Consider the following 17,817-nt stretch of genomic DNA (forward strand, 5'->3'; position numbering starts at 1 on the left):
CTCTGGGCTTCCTTCCCACAGAGAGTTAAATGGGCAGTTCCTGCTGCCCATGATTGGTGTCCAGTGAAATAATACTCAAGAGCCAGGTTTTATCAGCTTCACGCCAAAGAAGTGAAGCCAGGGAACCCAAGCCTTCATATCATACTGGACCATATGCCAACCCTGATGGCCCCAAAGGTTTATCACTATGAATCAGGATCCATCATGTCCCTTGTGAAATTTCACTTCACATACCTTATGTGAAATGCAAAGCTTCACTAAAAACCAAACCTTCTTTACAATTGGCATGAACAGATGGACGGTAACAGTGGTTTGGCAAGCAAAAGTTAAGATTTAAATAGGCTGTATTCCAGTGTTTGAGAGGAAAAGCAGTTAGAAGAAAATGGGGAGACTTGTGACCCATAGTTTAATTTTAATTCCATTATTGAGTTATTAAAAATTCAATGGCAAAACCCCTTACGTTTAGTAAAAGGAAAAGAATGGATTAAAAGCACTGCAATTCCTATGTCAAATAAGGTTAAAGACTAATTTCAGCTTTACATCCTTCATTCTTTGCTCTCTGAAATCCACAAATGGCATCGAAATCTACTGCTCTTTTTATATTTAAACAAAGACTAGAATAAAACTTGTACATTATGCAGTAGGTGTAGTGAACAATAATGTGAACATACCAGTGCATCTTCATCACTAATATAAAAAAAAGGGGGGGGTTTAAGAGAGAAAAAAAAAGTCCCTGTTCTATCCCAGAAGTGAAAATTTAATGAAGATGGAAGTAGAGAAACTTCATTTTGTTATTTTTAAAAGACAGTTCAACACCTGATAGAGTTCTCTACCTTCCTTGTACTGCATGCACTACGGTATGATCCAACTGTTAAGACTGGCATATGCAGACCATACTGCCACACTGGATTTGAAAAAACAGGTAAGATGGTGGTAGTGCTTTCTTTTCCTTTACTATTTCTGCCACAAAGCCAATGTGCTATCAGAAGAGGATGAAAAAAATGCCTCATTTATCAGTAACATAAAAAAGCATAATAGTGTGTAAAAGCACAAAAAGGCTTAAAAGTACTTTACAGGAAACGTGTAAAGAAGGCTTGTTATGCAAGAATGTGAGTCCACCATAAAACTTAAGATGACGAAAATTTCAAATGCTCTTTTTGAAATGGCAAATGTATGTAAATATTATCAAACATTTAGAGAATTCCTTAGTCTTATTGCTAGCTATCACTATTAACTAGCCTGGAAATTACAGTATAACTAAGTATAAAAAATTATTTAAATAATCTATAGACTAACTCATTTTAGAAAGGCTTTACTATAAAAGGAAAATACATTCAACCTTACCCTGCTATTCAAGACATAAAAATTATATAAAAGCAAAAGGAATGGTCACCTCAGACACTGGCTGTTGTATTATCGGTAGTAACATTACAAAACCAAGTTTGTTTTATTTTGTTTTTCTGCTTGACTGCATTATTTGGTTTGGACCTCATCTGCTATTACTCTTTGCTTTGCTTTATATCACTCAATACTGAGGAACTCCTATCTCTTAGCCATGTTACACTTTTATCCCTTCGTGCTTCCCTGGTAAAACCATTCCTAATTTCCTCCTCCCCACTATCCTCTCCCACTGTAATAAAATTAATCACTTTTGCCATCCTACTTTGGAGATATCACTACTGCTGGACTCCTCATCAGAGACACTTCATTCATTCACTACTCACTCATGTACCCACCCATCCATCCATCTAGACTGTACGCTTTGAAAGCAGTGACTCTTTTTCTATTGCTAGCTTTTCTTTCACAGTGCCTTGCATATAGTAGGTAGTCAAGAAGTATGTGTGACTAAATGAAAGATCCCAAATTGCTTAGCAACCTTTTTTTTGGGGTAAAAAAAATATAAACTTTTTTTTTTTTACATGAACAAGTTTGGATGCTACTCAACCTCTATTGAGATAGTCACTTTTTTCCCTTTTATAATGACTTATTTCATAAGATTTTATTCCTTTATTTCTGAGAGGATCTTAAACATACTTATTTTGAAGTCATTTTGATGTTGTTCAGTATAGCCTTTTTTTAATACTTAAATCTGTCATTGGGGCATTAAGTGTTCTTGGAAGAGAATAAAAATTGAAAATATCTCTGCAATTAATATAATGAAATGGAAGTTGCTCATATACTGAAGTCATTTTTGTGAGTTCCCATTGTTTAAATACAGGAAAAGTAGTTATTATTGGTTTTTACTAGTAAAATGATCATCTCTAGAGAACATTAAAAGATGCCATTTTCAGACACTGGTGCAATTCTATAGGATAAACTTCACTATTATAAAAAATTTATTACATAGCAGAGACTACATTTATTGCCTTTATATCTTTCTGAAAGGACAAAGGCATATTTGCTAGACCAAAAGTAAGAACTTTAAAGGCATGCAATAAAATATTCCCACAATGATTGTACGGAAATCTCTCAAAATACCAATAACATCATCAATAGGCATATATTGCCATTTTTTAAAAAAAGATTTTTATTTATTCAACAGCGAGCTAGAGAGCACAAGTAGGCAGAGCAGCGGGCAGAGGGAGAGGGAGAAGCAGGCTCTCTGCTCAGTGGAGAGCCTGATGTGGGGCCCGATCCCAGGACCCTGGGATCGTGACCTGAGCTGAAGGCAGTCACTTAACCGACTGAGCCACCCAGGCATCCCATATTGTCATTTTTTAAAAAAGGAAAGCTGAATAAAGTAAAACTGATATAAGAATATATTAGCATCACAATAGAAGAGTTGCACATATCCAGGGTTCCTGTTTACACTGTGTGCATACATAGACTATAAAGTTTAGCAGTAAAATCCAGGCCAGGGGAGGGGGATGTTTAATCACAAGCTTTTAAAACAACACAAAACCCTTCAACAGTGATGCCCATTTCTTCAACAGAGGAGACTGAAATGCTCCCATTACAGAGCACATTGTTAAGTAAGAAAGAATGTTTGTCTGCTTTTAGAGAGGTCCTACCACAACGGTTAATATCAAAGGCACCAAGGCTGCAAGTATTTCAAAAGCCACAAAGCCTGGATCACTTAGTTGGTGAGACATTTTATTTAAAGAATTCTCTTCTTTTGAAGTATGAAGGACCACAATCATAAATCTTGGAGTTTGTAACAAATAAACAATTTGTCCATGAAGTTCTACATACTTTCATTTAGAAAGTATGTAGAACAAATGGCACTTAAGATATTGAGGGCTCCTATTGGAATCACTCATGTAGGTGGTGCGAAGGTTCAAGAAGTGAAACTCAGCAGTATGTAGACTCCCACAGCTGCCCCTTTCAGCTCTCCTGTGGCTACCACCTTCCTGGCTGTTCAGCAGGGAGTGTAAGCCTTCAGGACTATAACCACGGCTGCCTCCATCCTTGGGGAGTGGGGGTGGGGGACATTAAATTGTACTCCTCTTAAGACAACATCTGGCATTTCAAGACACAAGTGTCTTTGGCTCACTTTTCTCCTTGATAGATCCTGCCTGCCCCTCTGCCCCACGACAAGTGGAGGGGGAAACCTCACTGACTATTGATCTTTGAAAATTATTTTCATTAAACTGTAATGCCCTCTAATAAAAATATACTGAATCAGGGGCGCCTGGGTGGCTCAGTGGGTTAAAGCCTGTCTTTGGCTCAGGTCATGATCCCAGAGTCCTGGGATGGAGCCCCGCATCGGGCTCTCTGCTCAGCGGGGAGCCTGCTTCCTCCTCTGCCTACTTGTGATCTCTGTCAAATAAACGGATAAAATCTTTTAAACAAAATATAATGCATCAGTCAAAATACAACACCCTTGTGTGTATGCTATTTTGGCTTGTTCATGTATCAGAGGCAGTTTCTACTGTTCTTAGGTTTCCTTTTCTTACCTATCCAGCATGTTCTTACAGTTGTAGCCTAGATTAATACAAACCACCAGATATTACAATAATGAACAACTTATTTTTAAAAGTACACGGGGAAATGAATAGAAATTTTCTGTTAAAGAAAAAATTAACAGTTCATCCATCCACCCATGAATCCATCTACCCTAACCTGTACTATTACAACAAATTGCCAGCCACTTATTGCTGTGCTAGAAGTTACTAGGATTAGTAAGACTTATTAATATGGGCACACACATTAAGTCCTATAACAAAATGTTATAAGGCAGTGTGTTGCTAGTGAAGGAAACTTCTTTCTTCTTTCTTTTTTTTTTTTTAACAATGTTTGGGTCATGCAGAACGGGTATATTACATGGAAGATAGCAGAGAAAGGCATTCATGGGGCAAAAACAGAAAAAGAGAAGGGCATTCAGGGATGATCTATATGGTCTAGCTAGACAGGGTGTCCTGGGTGTTAGTATGGTAGAACATGAGAGTAAGGATGGGAGGAGGCAGAGCTGGAAGGAGTACAGGTATATACAGAAAGAGATATGAGGTTGGGAGGGTTAAGCTAATAAGCACTGCTTGCATGTAGTCAAAGAATTCACATAACAATTTCAATATAGTCAAGAGCCAGCACAAGTCTTTTCATATACTTATATATACTTCTATTTGTGTCTTAGAGGAATATTTCTAGTGTACAGCATGATAATACCATCAAGTATCAGATAACTATCATTTTCTGAGCTCCTGCTACATGACAGGCTACTTAATGCTTCATGTAGATAATTTAATCCTTACAGCTGTCTTGAGTTTGGTATTCTTTTTACAGATTAAAACAAAACTTAAGGGGTTCTAGACTTTGAAACCTGGGCTGATGTGCCAACCAATCAGCTTCCACATTTTAAAATCTAATTTATAAATTAAGGACAGTCCATATTTATGAATATTATCTTCTGAAGAAATAATCTTCAAAAGACAGCATACAGGGGCGCCTGGGTGGCTCCGTGGGTTAAAGCCTCTGCCTTCGGCTCAGGTCATGGTCTCAGGTTCCTGGGATGGAGCCCCGCATCAGGCTCTCTGCTCAGCGGGGAGCCTGCTTCCCCCTCTCTCTTGCCTGCCTCTCTGCCTACTTGTGATCTCTGTCAAATAAATAAATAAAATCCTTTAAAAAAAAAAAAAGACAGTATACATAAAATTATGTAGTTTCTCAATAAACTCACTTTCTTCTAACACGAAATGGCAGCAATATTGATGAGCCTCCCTAAGAGGTTTTATAATGTTCTATCATAATGAATGGCCAACTACATTAGTGGAGCCAATCAATTACATTTCATTTCATTTTGGCTCTCATACTTTTGCAACAAGTTCTTTACATCTGAGTAGCAGAACTGCAGGGATAACAAACTGTGACTAATTGAAGAATGATCATTGACTTCTGGTAATTTGCCTGATAAAGTTAAACAGAAACCCAATTCTGGCATTTACAAAAAGGTCAAATCTAAACAGATTAGAACAAATCAAATAATATTGGTTTGGTAGGAAAGAATATTAAACCTAGAAAGAATGTGTTTTTTAAAGATGCCATTTAGGGGCGTCTGGGTGGCTCAGTGGTTAAAGCCTCTGCCTTCGGCTCAGGTCATGATCTCAGGGTCCTGGGATCGAGTCCCGCATCGGGCTCTCTGCTCAGCAGGGAGCCTGCCTCCTCCTCCTGTCTCTCTCTCTGCCTGCCTCTCTGCCTACTTGTGATCTGTCAAATAAATTTAAAAAAAAATGCCATTTAATTTTATAATATCCACATAGTGTGTATTTCAGAATATCACATATATATTATATACATACATACAAAGCCCCTAAATATAAATTACAAGAATTGTAACAGACGGGGCGCCTGGGTGGCTCAGTGGGTTAAGGCCTCTGCCTTCGGCTCAGGTTGTGATCCCAGGGTCCTGGGATTGAGCCCCGCATTGGGCTCTCTGCTCAGCAGGGAGCCTGCTTCCCTTCCTCTCTCTCTATCTGCCTCTCTGCCTACTTGTGATCTGTCTGTCAAATAAATAAATTAAAAAAAAAAAAAGAATTGTAACAGACATGCTACATTCCATCTGCTAAAATCTCACCCTCTGAGGCCCAGATTTTCTATGCATTCTTCCTTTGTTTTCTTACTCTCAAAGTAATAACTTCTTCCTTAGAACTCCCGCAGCATTTTATCTATAACCCTACTATGTCATATTTTATAATTATTAATTTATATATTATTCTCTCCCCTATTAAATTTTAAGTTTATTGGAGAAAAAATTACCATCCATAGCGGCCCCTTGAAAAACAGGGAGGCTGGGGTGCTAACACCCCATGCAGCCCCCAAATCTTTTAACTCTCCCAAAACTTAACTACTAATAGCTTACTGCTGATCAGAGCTTTACTGATAAGGTAATTAACACATATTTTGTATGTTACATCCATTTCATACCGTATTCTTAAACCTATGTTGTCTAGGCTAGGCTATGTTTTGTCTCTACATGTTTCTCAAATCTTTACTACTATCATAAAAAGTGATCAGGAGATAATTTGATAGAATAACATACAGTTCTATTTCTTGAGCTGGAGGTAGTTAAACTTAGTTATTCACCATTTACTATATTTAGAATTTATGTTCTTGTTTCAAATTATATTTTATAGTAAGAAAGTTTAAAAAGAAAAATTTAAGAAAAATGAGATATGTGAGACAGTTAATTTTATCAACTTGACTAGGTCATGGTATCCAGTTGTTGGTTAAACACCAGTCTTGGCATTGCTGTGAAGGTATTTTTTTCAGAAGTGATTATCATTTAAAATCAAGAGACTTTGAGTATACTCTATAATGTATGTGGGTGGGTCTCAACCAATCAGTTGAAGGCTTTAACAGAAAAGACCAAAGTCTCCATGGAAGGAAGGAATTCTACCTCCAGATGCCTTCTGATTCAGATTACAATATCAACTCTAAGAACTCCTGCAGACTTCAGACTTGCCAGTCCCCACAACTGTGTGAGCTAATTCCTTAAAATTAATCTCTCTCTCTTTATGTATATATGTACCTACATTCTATTGATTCTGTTTCTAATACAAGATTATATGCTATTAACTTCTGAAAATTTCTTTGCATAATAAATCTGTTAAAAAAGAAACCGTACATACATAGCATCATATTTAACATTTGTACATAGATGAAATATCTTTAGGATCATAAAAGAATTGTTTTAAAATGTTTATTTAGGGCCGCCTGGGTGGCTCACTGGGTTAAAGCCTCTGCCTTCAGCTCAGGTCATGATCCCAGGGTCCTGGGATCGAGCCCTGCATCAGGCTCTCTGCTCAGCAGGGAGCCTGCTTCCTCCTCTCTCTCTGCCTGCCTCTCTGCCTATTGTGATCTCTGTCTGTCAAATAAATAAATAAAAATCTTTAAAAAAAATGTTTATTTAAGGTATAGTATAATGATAGCTATGATCATGAAATTAATACTATGACATTATTATTCCCACTGCAAAAAAAAAAAAGCCAAAAAAAAAAAAAAATTAAAACAACAACAAAACAACCCAGCTCCAGCACATACACACACATGCACACACACACACATTCAACAGGTAACTAACAAACGATGGCTAAGATCAACCTGAAATACCCCTCAGGTCCACTGGTTACCCAGAATCTGCCTATTCTTCCTCCCCAGCATTGCATTTCAATTCTAATTGCATGATCAAACCAACAAATTGAGCTTGAGACAAAAAAAAAAAAAAAAAAAAAACCCCACCTAGCTGACAAAGACCAAGGTTGCAAGAAAATGCTTTTCAAGTACAAGTAACGCAAGACATAACAAGTGAAGTGAAGGAGAGGTTTCAAAGCTTGAAAGACAGTCATCGATACTGACAGATTACTGTAATTCTGGCTGCCAGCATGATCGATTTGGACAGCATATGACAATCAATATTGTCCTCATTTAGTGAACAACATTAGATTCATAGTTACAGAAGATGTTCCCAGGATAAAATTTAAACTGTATTTAATGATCATAAATAGCACAATTTATGCTGTGGAATCTTAGTGGGTACTTTTATTAGGCATAAAATAACTAACACAGCAGTACAATTATCCAAATATAAGTGAGTTTATTAGATATTCTTTTATCACTTTATTTCTCTTATGAGGATAAAGTAGTAACTGGTGGTTTTCAAAGCCTACTTCTATTTCAATTTCTGTTGTAATTTCTGTTAAGTTCTATTGATCTGTTTTAGAACACATGATTTTTTTCCTTAATGGGAACTTACCTGGATTTTTCAAAAACATACATTTTAAAATATATTTCTGAGATATGTATTTATTATTTAAAATTTAAAGGCGTCTATATTTCAACATCTTAAAAACACCTAGTTATAAATTAGTATATAAGGTTGCATTTAAAAATCGAGTAATCTACTTGTATGAAATCACTTCCCTGGACATTTAGAATTAATACAGAACTTTGTGAATCCTTGTAAAAGATGAATATATATTCCTCAGATGAGCAAAGGTTAGGAGCATCTTTATTATATCTTTAAAAAGTATAGGGAAATAATTTCCATATAGGTTCTAAATTCAAGCTATCAAGTCAAGAAAAATTTCTTTAAGCTGTGTGATTTTGTGTTTTTATTCTGAGTGTTCTAGAAGTGGTTCTGCTGATGGAAATTGCTCATATTTGCTGTGTAAATAAAGTGTTCATGTTTACTCTTTCAATCTGAAATTATCTCTCTTCATCTTAGAAATTTTCTCCAATGTGGTATCTATTAATGTCTCAGCAAGATGAGCTAACTATTAAAAAACTTCAAGAAACAGGCCTGAAAAATCCAATCCAGTCAATTAACCTACCAACCAACCAAACATAAAAACCCAATTAGGCAATTCCTTGGTGTTGGGTACAGTTGTTTTACTATTGACTGTAATCTTTACAGATAACAGAATTCATATTTCATTTACTAAGCACATCCAAATTCATTACCTCCTTTAATCTTCACAATAATTCTGAGATGGGTATTATCTTTTTTTTTTGCAGACAAAGAAAGTGAGGTTTAGAAATTCTGTGACTAGACCAAGATCACAAGGCAGAGCCTGAGTTAAAATCAGTATTTTTTTTAACTGCAACTCCAGCCACCATACCTCTAAGACAACATGCAAATCTGAAATAGTTCTCAAGAGTATGAATTTTGGTGCAGGAAAAAGAAATTAAGCCATAGCCCCAATAAATTTTGTATTTTCAACTACTTGGTAAGGTATGCATCTTAAATGTTTGTACTTTGGGTCAGAAATAGTTTGTGTTTGCTCAAAAAATTGAATTCCTGTTTTATGACACAAGAGGCAAACAAGAGTTTTATACTACAGTCTAATCTCTCTCATCACTTTTCCAAAGAAATGGCAGAGGACACTAACCTTAGGGATGAACATCAGGATCAGGCAAACTGTAAGGAGGCAAAGGTCAGAAAGAAGACAACCTCAGAGGAGCTGACAATGTGGACAAAATTAGTTTACGGATAATTATATATTCCTTGAAGGATTAGCTACCTTTCTAGAGATTTCAGGAAATAATAAACCAAATCATTACATTTCACAATGACCACTTCAAATCTTAACTTTCAACTTAACAGTAAGTGAAGATATAACTGTCACAAATAAGAAATGCTACATAAATGTCATTAAGATTAATCAATGCACGATGTCATGATCTACCTATAGTTCCATTTCACAGTGTCAGAGTACATGAGAAATGGCATAGGAATAAGATTGTCAATTTTCATCAAAAGAAGTGAATGTATGTGGCAGACTTACAATAAATCCATTTCATGTGGAACAGAACATAGGATATGTTTAAAAGCCTTCCTTGTAAAGCTTAACAACTTATTAAGTAAAAGTAAAATAACTGAAATGTTTTTAATCATACAGAAAAGGTACAAGGAAACACAAATTCATTTTAGAAAGGAATATCAGAAAACAATTTAAAATTTAAAATTGTATATATATTGGGGCACCTGGGTGGCTCAGTGGGTTAAAGCCTCTTCCTTTGGCTCAGGTCATGATCCCAGGGTCCTGGGATCTAGCCCCGCATCTGGCTCTCTGCTCAGTGGGGAGCCTGCTTCCTCCTCTCTCTGCCTGCCTCTCTGCCTACTTGTGATCTCTTGCTGTCAAATAAATAAAATCTTAAAAAAAAAAACCTGTGTATATATGTGTGTGTGTGTGTGTGTGTGTGTGTGTGTGTGTGTGTGTGTATATAAATAAATATGCCAGGCATTGCTCTAAGAGTTTTATACATATTAACTCCTTCAGTTCTCATAACACAATGAGCTAGATGTTATCCTTCCCATTTATAGATACGGAAACTGAGGCTCAGAGAGGTTAAATAATGTGCCCAAGGCTAGATAGCCAAGGAAGTGATGACCAGCACCTGAGTCCAGAAATCTGGCTCCGGAAGCCATGTTTTTAAACACTCCATGTCCTCTCATACTTCCACATCTTTGTTTATCTTGTTCCCTCTGCCTGGAATGCTCTTCTCAATCTCATCCACCCGATTAACTCTATTCATCATCTTTCAATATTCAATCCTCACATTTCTCGTAAGTGTTTCCTGACACCACTACCCCTTCCAGCTGAGAGGCTGCTTGTCATTATACATCCAAAACACTGTATGTAACTCTGTTACAACACATGCACTGAAAACAGCATATTTCCTCAACTAGACTGAATACTTAATGATGACTATTTTGGTTATTTTTATACATCTACAGTGTCAGAGTACCAGCAATACTCTAGAGTATTAGAGTACCCTAATGGGGCCCTTATTAATTAACCAAAAGATAAGTACTGACTAGTAGTATATAAAAGAGGGGTGCCTGGGTAGCTCAGTGGGTTAAACCTCTGCCTTCAGCTAAGATCATGATCCCAGCATCCTGGGACTGAGCCCTCTGCTCAGTCTCTCTCTCTGCCTACCTCTCCTCTCTGCCTACTTGTGATCTCTCTCTCTGTTGGATGAATAAATAAAATCTTAAAAAAAAAAAAGAAAATACATCACTCAAATATCATAATTGCTCAAATACTGGGGAGGAACTCTACCATATATCAATAAACAGAAATTCGCCTAACACATAAGAAATACTTACCTTGGAAAATAGACATGTATTAGAGTAGAAACGATACTGTTAAAAAGGATACAAGTTTTGATACAATGGAATCAGAGATTTCAGAGCACGGCTTGCGTTTATAGCTGTTGCTCGAACCATAATGGGTAGGACCTTTCCATTCACAATAGCACCATCAAAAAGTGGACCAAAGAAGGGAACCTAATTGAGAATTTAGAACATAATTTTATACTCATATTGGAGAAAAGTTTTAAGAACAACCAAGACATTGCACACAAAAATGCTTCTACTTCCTCTTTAGTTCTTTCTTCGGGAGAAATACTATCCAAATTCAATTTTTTCCCCTGATTAACACCAGGATAATAAACAAAAAATGCCAAAGGTCTACAGGGTTTACCATTCAAAAGACCTGTGCTTCATTTAACTAATTCATATTCCCTGACAGTTTTCAAATTTCTGTACCCTCAATTGTACACAAAAGTCCAACACTGAAAATAAATTCCTTTTCCTCCACTGAGTAAACACAGTGAAGATAATACATCCTTATAGGCAGCAAGTTCTTCATTATTTTTGTGTGATACCAACTTTACTATAGAACTTAAAAGACTTTTATTACATGGTTTATTAGGGAAAAAAATCTATGTTTTGGTAATTGGTCAATTTTATCAGATGATTGACAGTTTCAAAGTTATTCTGTTTGAATATGGTTGGTACAAATGACAGCTGAAGGCAAGGATATGAGCTGTGAATAATATAGTAAATATTTCAAAAAATATGGCTTTGTGGCCATATGTTGTCCCTGATGCATATTCTTCTTTGGTTTTTTATTTTTTTAAAAGATTGAGAGAAAGCAAGCAGAACCAACAAGAGAGAACTCGAGTAGGTGGCAGGGCGGGGGGAGGTCGGGGTGGGGGTGTGGATATGGGGTGGTCATCAAGCCCAGAATCCTGGGATCATGACCTGAGTGGAAAGCAGATGCTTAACTGACCCTCCTCTTTGATTTTTTTTAAAAAGAAAAACCTGGGGAGGGAGGAGTGGACACTGAAAACAAAACAAAACAAACACAAAAAAAGAGAAAAAAATCCCATTAAAAATGTAAGAACCATTAGTAGTTTGCAGGCTGTATAAAAATAGTAAGTAGGCCATAGTTTGCTGACCTCTGATTTAGATAAATCCTAAAAAAATCTGGCCGTAAGCTTAAATTCCCACCTGGGAAACTTAGTCTAATTCAAGGAATTATAAAGATTCATGATCAACTGTCAAAAAATAGGTTTTCTATAAATTTAAAAACATTTAATTAAAAAAGTAAGAAAGATACCAAAACACTACTACACTTTTTAAATTATTTTGAAAGAAAATACTTCTGCAAGTGTATTTCAGCCCTATGGTATAAGAGATCCAACTGGAACTTTTTTTTTTTTGGACTTTGTAGAACTTTCCTTTATTAAGGTACATGACTAAATAATCATGTAATCCTTAGTAAGCTATATTAACTAAAAATACAGAATGATTATTTCTTCTTGTGTCTTTTCGGAAAGTATAATCATCCTCTTAATAAAAGGTAATGCTTTTGTGAGTTTGGTAGAAAGAACTTCCATTCTGGCACTCCCATTTGAACATAGTTTCTTGCTATTTTTCCAATTTCAGCTCCTTCTGAACCAGACTTAGACAATTTACATAGGTACCAGAGTCTGTGTCTCACTTCCCCCTGTTTTCATAGCCTGATATGCCTAGTCTAATCCTTCTGAAAGAAGAAACTCACAAACCCACAAAGAGCTCAAAATACATTATTAAAATGTAACATAAGGAGTTCTTACCTCTGGTTTTTTCATTATCTGAATACTGAACATGTGATTTTTCATTGGATATATTACAATAAGGACATCACCAAATTCTGTAGGAATAATTCCTCTCCTGTAGTCTCTAGTATGCTCCGACCAAACAATGTGTACTTCATCATTTCCCAAATGTCTCAACTGGAAAACCAAGAAAATAGTCCATAGTGCTTTAGAAAAAAGCATATAGCTCCTCATAGAGCAACTGACAATATGTTATACTATACTATAAAAAGATTAAAAGGTAAAGAAATTAAAAAACGTAAATTTCATTTGATCATTTTTCACAAAGCATGAAACACAAACACTCAAAACATTAGGAGATGCTGCAAAAGACCAGAAAATTTTCGGCTGTCAACAGTCAGTGGGAAGCAGAGAACTTAGAAAAAAAATTCACATACAGCCCAAATTCTCTTCTTAACTAGCAACTATACTAGTTTCCCACTACCAAACCTTTTACAAAATTGTTTAAATGTTTTTTAAAAGTGAGCGATGTAAGATTCTTCTTTTTTTCTGACCATTCTCTCAAAGGGCTAATGAGCAGTAAAGTTGCCTTAAGAAGGCAACAGGAAGAGAAGGAAAAGAAAGAGATAATTCATAAGTTGGGTAAATAATCTATTAAGAGAAGGTTGACTGTATTTGGTTCAACATCTTTCCAGGGTTTCTTTGCCTGTGGAATGTTGTACGTGAAATTTTTCCAAACAGACTTCTTGAAATGTGACTCTCAAGATGTTGTTTAAATATTTGTAGTGCTTACAAAGGCGCTTTTGGCAATCAGAGAGTTAACATTAAATGCTTACAATTATAAAAAAGCAAAACATCCAAAAGTTGAATTTCTAAGTTATAAGAAAAAATGAACTTAATACCCTTTAGTCTTGAGTTTTCTTCATAGAGATTATCATATAACGTGTATTTTAATATAAAATTCGGTTATCTTAATTGATTCTGTCACTGCAAACACTTGAGTCCATTTTTGGTACACATCTCACATAAGCTTTTCTACTACTTTCAGATAAATGGACACACTGTATGTGTGACATGCTGAAGGTTTAGAAGGTTTGGAAGAGAGAACTAGGATAAGTGTCATCAATAGTTTTTGATGAGCTAACATACAAGCAATTTCCGTTTTTGAAATATGCAATCTACTTGGCTTCAAGACCACAGAGCAGGAAAAAAGTTAAATGTGTGATTTCAACAAACAAAAAAGGCGCTCTCTTCTGTTACCCTTAGCCCTGGAGTTTTTTTGTTTTTAAGTAAGCTCTACGCCCAGTGTGGGGCCTGAACTCATGACCCAGAGATCAAGACTTACTACCAAATGAGCCCGCCATGCGCCCCCATAACCATGGAGTTCTTAACCTGGGTTCAAAGGGTCTGTGAATATTTTAAAATTACATGTAAAATTTTGTGTATTTTTCTGAGGAGAGAGTCTATCAAATAGGAGTATGTAACACAAAAAACCCCAAGAACCAGTGTTCTAGTGGTTTTTAAAGTCCCTAACAGCAGTCTATCTAGAAAAACCTAATTACTATGAATGTCATTAATGTATCTGAAAATACGAGGCAAATCCCTGAACTTTAACATTTGTATTCCTAAGCAAGAAATGCCCCTCAAACACTTTGATGGATTATAAGACAGTACCCAGGCTGAATCGATAGACTAGAATCTATTATTTAAGAAATATAGTATAAAAATATTTTCTTTTAAGGATACTTTTTTTAGGCTTAAGTACATTAAAATTTTTTGATTTTTGGAAACCATAAACATACTTATTGCTCTAAATGTATGATAGTAAACCTAACCATCAAAATATTGTTTAAGTTTTAATTCTCATTATTTACACCACACCACACATATGTGTGGACACACACACCCGTTGAACAATATAAATTTAGTACTTGGGCTCTGTGACATTTTTAAAAACCAAACAGATTACACAACTTAGAAAAGCCATGGCTCTATAATTTCATTTTTTAATCAAAATACTTTAAAAATATCCTTCCTATACAGCCATCCCCATGTGTCAGCTTCCCTAATAGGTTTATGTTAACTGAATACAAAAGAAATGTGAAATAAATTTAACCAGGAGGGATGATCCAATCTAATTTTGATACATTAATGTCATATGCTGTACATGTTACAATAGCCGCCAGATCTAATACTAAGCTCCAGGCTATACTGAGATTTCCAAATGGCAGATTGTTCTAAGTGATATCAAGTATAATTGGAGTAATAAACGATAGTAAAAGCTGAGCACACTGTCAGGAAGAATTTAAGTATTTACTTTTTAAAATTAAATGAGTTAGGTTAGGAAAGACAAGACAACTGAAATAATGCAGGTCTCAATTTACAGAAAATTCCTTTTATTTATCTGCTACATTAACCCTTGAACTCTTGCCAAAGCTATCTATAATTTCTAGTGCCCACTTATCTAAAGAAATGGGAGAAAAGGGCAACTAAAGTTTTATCATATAACCAAAGCTTGTCTTCAGATATCTACCACAGAGTCTTAAAAGTCTTATAGAAGTTCAATGGAAAAAAACACTGTATTTTTTTACTAAGACACTGTAATGAAGATATTTGTGGCAAAGAACCACGCATATAACAATGTCATTCTAAACATGTTCAAGCATTCTAAGGGGAAAGCTTCAAGAACACCCTTATCATTTTTTAAAGAGTAATTATGTTGTCATAATTAGGCATGTTTTTGTATCTTTAGGTCTTTAAAACCTGCAACACAATAAATGAAAATTGAGAAATTGCTAATTGCTATATAGATCTCATACATTTTTGAAAGATTACTGAGTGAATTTTGAGTGTTAATAGTTAAGAGAAATTTCAGAAGTACATTTGACATTATATAAAGTATTTGTGTTAAATATATTTCATGTTTATTCCTTATCTCTTATGGACTTACAAGATTGTGTCCTGTGTATACTCTCCAGGTTTTTCTATACTCTGAGAACTCTCAAGGAGTTCCTACCTACATGTTTTTGTACCCAGATACCAATCACTTCTTTTTTTCTTTTTAGATCTTATTTATTTATTTGACAGAGAGAGACATAGAGAGGGAACACAGGAGGGGGAGTGAAAGAGGGAGAGAAGCGAGCTTCCCGCTGAGCAGGGAGCCTGATGTGGGGCTTGATCCCAGGTCCTGGGATCATGTCCTGAGCAGAAGGCAGATGCTTAACAACTGAGCCACCCAGGCATCCCACCAATCACTTCATAAACAGAGTACAAGACTTCTGTACATGGGATGAATCTGCTAAAATGACTGGCAACCAAATGATTCTTCCAAATTCACTTCAAATGCTGCTGAAATAATTTTATTTCAGGGTATATAATATAGGCTGCAGATTATCAATTCATGAAGATGAAGTACTTAATGAAATTCAACATCTGTAAAATTGAAGTCCTCAATACATTATAGAGTATCAGCATTGGAAGAGACCCTAACGCTCTGATTTCCCACCCAATACACAACTCCCACTGCAATATCCCTGACAAGTTAATCCTGCCTCTGTCTGAATACTTCTAGGGTTGGGATCTTTACACCTTCCTGAGTCAGCGCATTCATTTTTAAAGAGCTACAGTCATTAGAACATTCTTTTTACTAAGCTAAAAATTGCTTCCTGAAGCTAGTTCTTCTAAAATGAGCCTTACCAAATAAATCCAGTCTATATTCTATATATTACCTTTTCAGATATTTGAAGATTGGCCCAATATGTATTTCAACTTTTCTTTTCCATGTTAAATGTGTCTTTAGAGTTTCTCCTCTTATAGGTTACAAATCTATTCCTTATCTTGGATTATTACCTCAGTTTACTGATGTTTCTATTAAATTATGAAGTCTGGAAATGAACACATTAATTAATATATGCTCTAATACAATCAGCTCATAGTGGGGACCACTTCCTCTGTTAACTAAATTATTTCCTGCATTTTTACAAAGTTGGCTCAAATGGAAGTAGTAGTCAATTCAAACCCTTAATTCTTGTTCTTACAAAGTTCTAAGCAGGTAAAACTGACTGCTAGATCTAAAGGGAGAATTTCATATTTATTTTGTTAAATTTTACCTTGCCAAGTTCAGATTATATTTAACCTATCAAAGTCTTTTTTACAGCCTGATTCTGCTATTCAGTGCATTGGCTCTCTCTGACCCAGATTTGGGTTATCCTTAAATTCAATGTCCTGTGTCTTCATTTAGGTTGTAGATAAAAATGTCAAGTGGGACAAGTCTGGGTAACGGCCTTATAGCAAATCATTATAAATGTTCCTCCTGGTTAAAATAATACCCAACATTTATTAAATTCTTAACTATTCTAAGTGCTTTGGCATAACTTAGTTTTAACAACATGCTACAAAGTAAGTATAATTGTTATTACCCCTATTTTTACAGATGAGGAATTGAAACTTAAAAAGATAAATTCATTTGCCTAATGTCACATGACTAGTAAGTGGCAGTCAGAACTGAAACCAAGGCAGTCAAATTCCAGAAACCGTACTTTAACCACCTCCCTATATGCCTTTCATTAGTAATTAATTTATGTCTCCAGAAGTGATTATACAACCAGTTATGAACATACTTACTGAACTATTATTAAGACCACATTTCTTCGGCTTGTTCACAATGAAAAACTTAGCTGAATGCTTTATACTGTCAATGGTCTTCCCTGATCTGGTAATCCTATTAAAACAAATTCAGTTACTTTGATGTGATTTGTTTTGGTGAACTCATGGTGGCTCCTAGTGATCACTACTTCATTACCTAAGTGCTCACAAACCATCTGTTTAATAATCCTATTTTATCAAGCATTGACATGGAGCTCATGAATGTTAATTTTGGTAGTTAATGGACTACTTCATGTCCTTTTATGAAAATCAGATGTTTGCCTATCTTAAGACACAAAATGTTTTCATTTTCCATGATTATTTCAGAGATTACATTCAATTTTAGATTTCCTC

General features: G+C 35.5%; 1 protein-coding gene across 4 annotated transcripts in view; it reads right to left on the reverse strand.

The window, feature by feature from the left end:
• LOC111158948 (Ral GTPase activating protein catalytic alpha subunit 1) overlaps window positions 1–17,817 on the reverse strand; it is a 246,811-nt gene that overhangs the window by 19,429 nt on the left and 209,565 nt on the right. For all 4 annotated transcript variants that reach the window (XM_022521311.1, XM_022521309.1, XM_022521306.1 and 1 more), the window contains 2 exons: window positions 12,838–12,996; window positions 11,094–11,221 (listed from right to left, as the gene is read on the reverse strand). In XM_022521311.1, coding sequence (XP_022377019.1) covers window positions 11,094–11,221; window positions 12,838–12,996 — 287 coding nt within the window. The remainder of the gene's footprint in view (window positions 1–11,093; window positions 11,222–12,837; window positions 12,997–17,817) is intronic.

The sequence above is a fragment of the Enhydra lutris genome, unplaced genomic scaffold, assembly GCF_002288905.1.
Source record: "Enhydra lutris kenyoni isolate GAN:26980312 unplaced genomic scaffold, ASM228890v2 scaffoldscaffold4, whole genome shotgun sequence".
Taxonomy (NCBI): domain Eukaryota; kingdom Metazoa; phylum Chordata; class Mammalia; order Carnivora; family Mustelidae; genus Enhydra; species Enhydra lutris.